Source organism: Apis dorsata, unplaced genomic scaffold (genome assembly GCF_000469605.1).
Source record: "Apis dorsata unplaced genomic scaffold, Apis dorsata 1.3 scaffold_99, whole genome shotgun sequence".
NCBI lineage: Eukaryota > Metazoa > Arthropoda > Insecta > Hymenoptera > Apidae > Apis > Apis dorsata.
Window position 1 is genome coordinate 409661 of NW_006263397.1, and position 9302 is coordinate 418962.

A 9302-nucleotide genomic window follows, 5' to 3' on the forward strand; every position below is an offset into this window, starting at 1 on the left:
TAAATGTTTCGAAAATAAATTTTAAACAGTTATATAACTGTTTAACTGTATATAATCTATATATCAATAATTCTTCTTTTATTTAAGTATGAAATATTTTTTTATAGAAATAAAAACAATATGTTACATTTTTTTATTAATTTAACGATAAAAAACGAACAAATGGAATCATCACATATATTCTATGAAATAATGTGAACAATTTTCAAAATTAATTTTATCTTTCATCGAAATCAATATCATAAATCGGCCATTTATAAATTTTTTTTCGTAAAAATTAAATATTATCTGACGGCTACTATATAATATGCAAATTACATCGTAATAATTATTAGACAATTTAATTATTTGTCTACAAACATTTTCGATTGGATTTGATAAAAAAAAATGACACAAAGATTTGTATAATATAATTACCTGCATTCCTGTTTCAACGCAATACTCTTCACGTTTCGATAAAATACAGAGATGAATTTAATACCGTAAGTTGCACGTGCGTGCGCTCATGCGATGCGCACGCATGCTACGGTTAATTGTAATTTATGCTCAAACGATTTAAGTTCGAATAGTTATTTCATTTATATTATCACTTTTTGTCTCTGTATTATTTGAATAATTTTATATTTAATTAATCAATAATTGATTTATAAAACACACTACTGAGATTACATAATGCAAATGATTTCCTTTGCAATATCTATAAAATAAAGAATTGTTTTAGTTAAGACTTATTATGAAAAATCTATCAATTCTGAGTTAATGATTGTGTAATGATTTAATAACTTTAGTTATATAAAAAATTTTCTTCTATAATTAAATTATTGTAAGTATAAATATTTGAAATTTACGATCATAAAAATTTATTTCATAATATAAGGTTAAGTTTATTATTCATATATATATGAAGTACATATAATTGTTTCAGGTTTCTGTAAAAAATGATTGTAATATCTTTATTCCCGCGTTTCGTTTTCAGTAGAATAAGTTGCAAATTTTCTACGGATTTTATTTTGTTTCGATTGATGTTTAAAGGAAAAAAAAAGAACGTGCCAATCGAACATCGACAAAATAGGCTCTGTAAGGCTACAAACAAGAGCCGACGATTATTGAGCGGGCAAAGATAAAAGGTCGGTTTGACTGCCATAAAACAAAGTGCATGCAGCTCCATTTTATGCTGATCGATTTGTGGTGATTTTATAACTTCGCTTGTCCATAGTAGTCTCGTGTAGATGCCGCCGTTCAAACGAGCCGCGATAGTTTATATCTATGGCATGAACACAAAATAGAGCTTTATATATTCCAGTAGAAGGAACCGAACTTTTTTTTTTTTTTTAAATTTCTTTGTGCTACATTCAGCGATCGAAATAAAATCTGTTGTTAACTTTGAGTAAGAATTTTATTGCTTTATCTATATTTTATTTATTATATATATTATGAAATTTTATTGAATCATTTTAATTAAATTATCATAAAATATTATTTTTATTTATATACATTTATTGTATTCTTATTTTTAAACATTTAATATATAAAAATTATTACACAATTAGTGATTATAACCATTGTTGAAATTATAACTTTACTATATTGTTTGAAATTCGGGGAAATATTTAATAAAGTTTCATATTTCTGTAACATTTCTTTTATGATTATTTCTTCTCAGAAGAAACTATGTCTTTGAAAGGCACATTTTCAAAACTAATATACATGTATCGAAGCTGCCATAAATAGTTTGCTGATACATACAAGAATTAATATATTTTATATTTGTCTTTATGATCTATTTAATATCTATTTCATATAACTACTGGAGATCAAAATATAATCAAATGTCTTATTGTCTTCTTGTAATGTAAATTTAAATATATATTTATATCAATAAGAATATGAATGTCAAAAAAACTTCAAATAGGACATTTCGATTCCGTTGAACCTTCCGATTCCGCGGAAAAATCTTCAGCTGCCAGAGCAAGAACTTCTTCGCACACTCGTTTATAAACCCATGCATTACCCTTTAATCGTTTTCTTCGAATACCAACTAATTTGTTATTTGAGATACCCTCTAATAAACAAACTTCTAATTCAAAAGAACAGGCATTCCTAGATGAAAATGGTCGCATTGCGTCTTTATCATCCTCTGTACAATCTTCCGTCTCTCCTTGTAAGATAAACCTGGAAATATTTTTATAATGAATATAAAAAATTAACATTATAAAAAAAATTCGACATTACCCTTTTTGATGACACATAATTCCTTTACGACGAAGTGCACGACGTAATTGTGAAAGAACATATTTCGGATCATCACTGGACGTTGATGATACATTACAAAGACCCTATAAAAAATTTTATTATGATAAATTCGAATTCAAAACATATATTATATATATTATATATATTATCAATCATATATAAATAAATAAATAAATAAATATATATATATATATATATATATACACACACACACCTTCCCAGAAAGTACGTTAGGTTGATCAGGATCGATATTTTCATTCTTCACGCGTCTCTTTGGCGTAAGGACGTAACGTACACGATTCAATCCACGTTCTAAACCCATTATTACTTTCCTTGCACTTCCCGGTGTACATGATTGTGATTCTCTATATTATTAATATTATTTTTTTTCAATATTTCCTTTAAATATTACTTCATTGTTATTTAGATTATTATTAAACAAATACCTCGAATCTGATATTGTAGTACTAGTTGGAGTAGAAACAAACCTATCTTTTTCTGCAATTCTCTTTATAGGAACTGTAATCAATTTTTTATTAATTATTATATAAATTGCATTTGATATTTAAATAAAAAACATGGACAAATAGAAATTAAAAGGAATTAAGAAAAAAAGATAAGGAATAGTAAGAGATATTATATCTCTTAAAAGGGAATGGGATAAAGAATTCTTACATATATTTGTAACTCCAAATTGTGTTTGTTCACAAGTCGTTGCTCTTCTCTAATTATCTGCTTTTCACACAACTACAGCAATTTATGGCACTTCGAAACTTTCATTAAAGTTTCTAATTAGATGGCTAGCATCACCTAATTAGAAGTAAACTTTAGAAAATATATTACAAAATATATATACTATATATATATATATATACTATGTATGTACATATATGTTATTATAAAAGCCTGAATATCAGAAAATATATTATATATAATGGCTTAAAATTTACCAACCAATGTATAAATCAGTATAAATAATATCAATACAAATATTGTGAAATCAATATTTTATCGAAATTAGTTGATATTGACATTTATTATTAAGTTGTGATTTCAAGCAAAGTCATGTAATTATTTATCTATAGAGAATTTGAGCGAAAATGAGAAAGAGCGAAGATGAAGAGCGAAGATGAAGAGCTAAAATGAAATAATTCTTAACAATCGAAATTATAATGAATAGTTATGATAATGGTAGATATCAATTTATTATTAATGTTTATTGTTGTTATCGGTTATTGTAATTTCGATTGTCTGAGTTTTTTGAAATCTGCGGAATGCTCAAACTTTCTATAGATAGAAACGATGTTGTTATTTTATTATTAATTCTTATCAGATATTAATAGTAAATCTCACTTATATCAATACAAATCTGTAAAAGAAATACAAATTGTTACCTTCATCAATTTAATTTTGACTTCTTGACCGCGAATTATTAATAAATTTTAACATTTTTCCGGAAAAAACTTAACATTTTCCAGTATTCAAATTATACATACATATATATATAAACAACTTATAAAACACAAATTCGAAGTTCATTAAAAAGATGAGCATTATTAAATATTTATATAATTTTTTATAATAAAATATAAAAATCAAAAAAGGATAATAAAAGAACAATAAAATAAAATATACATGAAATAAAATATAAAGCTAATAGAAAAATAAATTTAATTTTTTAAAACATACCAGGAGAACATGCATCATCTTCTTCTTTACTTCGGAGTCGTTTTCTACCAGGCAAATGTGGTTCCATGAAACTATTAGCTGTATATAAAATAATAATTATATATTTGTATTAATTTAAATATAATTAATATTAATATAAAAATAAAAATATGAAAATTAAAATGAAACCTACTAGTTTCAGGTGTTTTTGGCAAAATCTTGAAAGTAGTGTCTATTATCGGAGATCTAATAAATTTACTTCTTGGAGAATAATCAAGTTTAGTTATAATACCATTATCATTTCCTTCATACTATAAGTAATAAAATAAAACAAATTTAAATTTAAATTTCCTAAAATATATTTAATATTTAATTAGATTTAAAAAAATGAAATAACTTGTTACCTCAGATTTAAAATGTGATTTTGCAGAAGATGATATTCGAAGTGAAAGTCCACGTAGTTTTCTATCTAAAAGTAAAAGATATGTGGCAGTTTTATAATCTGTTCGATCACTTTTTACAAGTTTTTTCCATATATCTGAAGTATTTTCACCACATATTGCAGACATTGTACTTAATACATCATCATCTTTTTGAAACTATATATATATTAAAAAAATGTTAATGTATTTTATATATTAAAAATTTATAAAAAGTATATATAAAATATAAAAAAATACAAAAAAAACATTTACATTTGTTTTATGAACAAATGAAACAGGATTGAGAAATCCTGCTGTAATCCATGGATGATTGCATAATTCTTGAATCGTAATTCTTTTTTTTGGATCTATTTGTAGCATTGCTTGTATTAATTTTTTACTACTGCTTGATAACCAGCTTGGTTCATCATATTTACCACTCTAAAATTGTTATTATCAATCATTGTCTTTGCAAATTCAAATAAAATTGAAAATCTTACAAGAATCTTTCTATATAAATTTTCTATACTGTTATCATCAAAGGGAAGAAAGCCACAAAGTAATGCATAAAGAAGGACTCCCATACTCCAAATATCTACTTCTGAACCTATAAAAGATATATCAATCATATCTTTATAATATATATATATATATATATATATATATCTTTTAATATAATATTATTAATATCATGTTTAATAATATAATATATACCTAAGTATTTTTTGCCCAATATAAGCTCTGGTGCTGCATATGTTGGAGAACCACAGGATGTTTGTAAATGTGAATCTATTCCATTTTTTGGTTTTGCACATAATCCAAAATCTATGAGCTTTAAATTCTCTTCTTTATCTAACAAAACATTCTCCTATATAAAAATAATATTGTTTGCTACTTGAGATTATTTGTTTTAATTAATATTAAAATATTAGTCATTAAAAAATATTTTAACTTACAGGTTTTAAATCACGATGAGCATATCCTAAGCTATGTAAATATGCTACCGCAGAAACAATTTGACGAAAAAATTTGCGCGATTCTGCTTCAGAAAGTTTATTTTTTTCAACTATAAAACAAAGATAAATCTATAATTTTTTAAATTTTAAATGATAAAATAATATAGATTTGAAAATGAATTGAATGTATTAATTACCAATATGATCGAATAATTCTCCTCCTGAACAATATTCTATTACCATAAAATAATGACTCTCTGTTTCTATTACTTGATACAATCGACAAATATGTTGATGCAATAAAGTTTTTAATGCTTGAACTTCTAATTTAACTCTAGGCAAGTCATCCTAAGAATTCAGAAATTTATTGCAGCAACTATCAATTTATTGAATTTTAAGAATTACTTACACCCAATGATGTTTTGTCCATTATTTTGATAGCAACTTTTTCGCCGGTTGCAATATGCGTGGCAAGTTTAACTTTAGCGAAACCTCCGCTTCCGATAGTCTTTTCCAAATCATATAAACCTTTAAGCGCACCATATCGTACCATTGTAATAAATTTATAAAAATTTCACGAATTATGTATATATTTATTATACACTGTCAATCACATTACTTTTGAACTCACAAATTTTAACGTAAACAAGTTTTGAAAACCAATCATGAAGCGAATCATCATATACAACTAACTTCAGAGTATTAATAGTACCAATATAAAAATATAATTGGAAATTCTGATGAAAATTTTAGGAATTTCATACATAAGATTATAAGATTTTATTTTATATACAATTTTACAGTAAATTAAAAATAATTTTAAAAACATAAAATATATTACTTCTTATTTATTTTGAATAATGATTATACAACATGTTATAAATATCTTTTTAAATTATATGAAAATTTTTTATTCTCCATGTAATCTAAATTTGTTAAATTCTTGTTATTTCTAAGAATAATTTTACAGAAAATATAACTTAGTTCCATTTGTAAATTTAAATCTTTTCAATACATTTACAATTTTTTTTTCAATACAAAGAAACGTTGAAATATAGAATTATATCTAAAAATATCTTCAAATGTAACTTATATATTAATTATTTACTATATAAAAGTATTTTTAATTTACAGAAATGCTATATAGATAGAATATACGTTTAATATTAAATATTTTAGCTTATGTTTTTTCAAAATTATATATAATTAAACAATTAAACAGTTATAATTTTTAACACATTATATTCATTCTGTAGAAATACAAAAATTATCGACATATAAGAGAATTCTAATTACTGGAAAATTGAAATTTACATTTAAAATATATTAAAACCTAATATTATTTGAAATATTATTAATTTAAGACAGGATTTCTTATATATAAATTCATATATGTTATAAAGAAACAAATTCTAATAAGATTTGAAAATATAATAAATGTAATTTACTGCATAAATTATATTTCTTCTTCATAATGCAGAAAAATAAAAATAAAAATAATTGCATTTAATCTTTGGAGTGTTGACTACTAGAACTAGTCGAACGTGAGCGACGTTTAAATTTTGGTTGATTGTTAGAGTCTGAGGTATTATCACTTTTTCTTCGATTTTTATCATAACGAGATGAATTAATATCCGTATCATGGTTAGAATTAGAGTTATTTGTCTTTCTATAATCATTGCGTCTATCATAATATCTGTAATTATCTCTACCAGGTCTATTAATTCTATAAAAATCTCGTCTTCGAGGATAATAATTTCTTCTATTTCTTCTATCGCGACTATTTCTACGATCGTAATCTCTATCTCGAGATCTACGTCGATCTCGCGATCTAGACCGACCAGATCCCCGCCTTTTACTTCTATCTCGAGATTCTCGTCGTGAAGACCTATTACCATACGATCGATGTAAATCACGTTTCAATAACTTCTCATTTTTATGTTTTCCATCTATTTTGTCTTTTGTTATAGTATCATTAATATCTGAACTAGTATTTAAATTATCTTGTTCTTGATCTATATTTTTACTACCACTTTTTTTTTCATCAGATTGATCATTTTCTTTATTTTCCAATTCCTCAGATATATGCGCTTCGACATCAAATTTATCCACTATTTGATTATCTTCATCAGGATTTTCAGTAAACTTTTTAATTCTATCAGCTTCGCGTTTTTTCAATTCTTCTTCTTTTTTTAGGCGTTCTTTTTCTAACTTCTGCAATAAAGTTAAATATATAAAAATATAATTATGAATTAATTGTATTATATTTTTTTAAATATTGTAATATACCTGAAATTCATGCAATTTAATAGTACGATTTTGAGCTTGTTTCCAATGAGGTGGTGTAACACTTCTCGAACGACTACGTGATGGTGTATGATATCGCTGAAAATTTATTTATTATTTATATTATTATCTGATATCATATATAAAAAAAAAATTAAATTTTAAAAATAGAAAATATTTCATTATAAAATTTAATGTTTATTACATTAATGTTTCATTAAAAATTTATTTAAAAATTCATACATACCATATGTTGTATATTGCACACAAATACTTACAAAAATTCCTCTTCCTTTAAATATGCGACCAGTTTTTCTATGTGATCGTACCCGATCTCTTCCATAATGTTGTCTAAATTCTTTTTGATTTGCATTATTAGTAGGTCCTGCTCTATATAAAAATTTATTCGCTGGTACTTCCGGAATTTCATCAGGATCGATTTTTGTAACCGAAACAAGAGGATGAGGTTTTCCAAGTTCATCTTCATTAGAATCATGAATTTCACCATCCTCCGATTTTGCTCTTTTTTTACTGTAATATATATAAATAAATAATATATATTTTTAAATTAATTTATACATTATAAATCTCAAATTTATTATACTTTTTTTTGGCCTTTTTTTTCTTTTTAGGTTTTTCAGCATATGAATCAGAATCAGATTCGGACGAACTGCTTTCCTTTGTTTCATGTTTCTTTGCTGTAAAAATAATTAATTAATATAACTAATGCAATTGATCAATTAAAATAATAAAACTAACTTTAACTATTCTAATAATTTTTTTAATTTATAAATAAATAAATAATGTAAAATATACCTTTACTTTTGACTTTCAGTACAAGTTCTCCACAATTTACAACCTTCGCATCTTGTAATGGGCGAGACATACGATCTACTGGAAGTCCCTCAATATGTGTAACAATTTCCTGGCCAGACACTACTTCTCCAAAAACCACATGGACACTAGAAATTATATATAAATATAAAAAAAATTGCTCAAAAATAATTTTAATAATTAAAATATTACTTAAAATTACTTACTTGTCGAGGTGAGGCGCTGGTTGTGTTGTACTACAACAACAAAATATGATTAAGGGGATGAGAGATGAACAGAAAGAGCCAGCTTTCATTGGTCATTGTGTTGTAGTAGTGGTGTGCAGACCCTTCCCTCACGACTACACAGAAATATAGCTAAGTTATTCATTCCTTCAAAGATATTCTTATTTCTATACTTTTCAATATTCACTGGAAGTTTATGTGCTTCATATAAATCATTAAATACTGAACTATGATTACATCAAGAACTGATAATTAAATTTATTACTAAAATTAACAAACCCAAATACCCTTTATTTATTATACCACCTGCTATTTATTTGAAACATATTTGAAAATATATTAGCATGAAGAAATGTTAAAATGTGAAAATAAATATATATTAAATTCCTATTACCTTTACCTTTGAGGTTGTCAAAGTATACATCTGTCAGCAGAGAAAAATAATTTTGAGCCAGTAGAAATATTAAAAAATAAAATTTATACACAAAATGTTTTTAGAAGTATAAGTGTTAACCTTAGTAAGCTGATCATTTTTGTTAATAATGACATGCAAAATAAATATTTATTATAAAATAATATAATGCATTAATATTTTATAATTTTAAGATTCTACACATATCATTCTAATATATATACATATATATATATATATATATATA

The 9302-nt window shown here is 24.5% G+C and overlaps 2 protein-coding genes across 5 annotated transcripts in view; both read right to left on the reverse strand.

The window, feature by feature from the left end:
- Positions 1 to 1479: 1479 nt before the first annotated feature.
- On the reverse strand, positions 1480 to 6197 carry LOC102676953 (maternal embryonic leucine zipper kinase-like). The gene is made up of 13 exons (XM_006612102.2): positions 5709 to 6197; positions 5497 to 5647; positions 5300 to 5409; positions 5058 to 5211; positions 4844 to 4950; positions 4617 to 4784; positions 4326 to 4520; positions 4115 to 4232; positions 3943 to 4020; positions 2700 to 2772; positions 2468 to 2618; positions 2233 to 2336; positions 1480 to 2172 (listed from the first exon to the last, which is right to left on the reverse strand). The coding sequence occupies exons 1-13, from the start codon at positions 5850 to 5852 to the stop codon at positions 1905 to 1907; spliced, it is 1821 nt and encodes a 606-aa protein (XP_006612165.1). The 5' UTR covers positions 5853 to 6197; the 3' UTR covers positions 1480 to 1904.
- A 327-nt stretch (positions 6198 to 6524) lies between these two features.
- Positions 6525 to 9302, reverse strand: part of LOC102677786 (peptidyl-prolyl cis-trans isomerase cyp11) — a 4730-nt gene continuing 1952 nt past the window's right edge. For 3 of the 4 annotated variants that reach the window (XM_006612110.2, XM_006612112.2, XM_006612111.2), the window contains exons 4-9: positions 8626 to 8655; positions 8402 to 8547; positions 8190 to 8283; positions 7864 to 8116; positions 7589 to 7684; positions 6525 to 7513 (exon numbers count right to left, since the gene is read on the reverse strand). In XM_006612110.2, the coding sequence (XP_006612173.1) occupies positions 6806 to 7513; positions 7589 to 7684; positions 7864 to 8116; positions 8190 to 8283; positions 8402 to 8547; positions 8626 to 8655 (1327 nt within the window). In that variant the 3' untranslated portion in view covers positions 6525 to 6805. Of the gene's footprint in view, positions 7514 to 7588; positions 7685 to 7863; positions 8117 to 8189; positions 8284 to 8401; positions 8548 to 8625; positions 8760 to 9302 lie in introns of all 4 variants that reach the window. The other variant, XM_006612113.2, reaches the window with a different exon arrangement.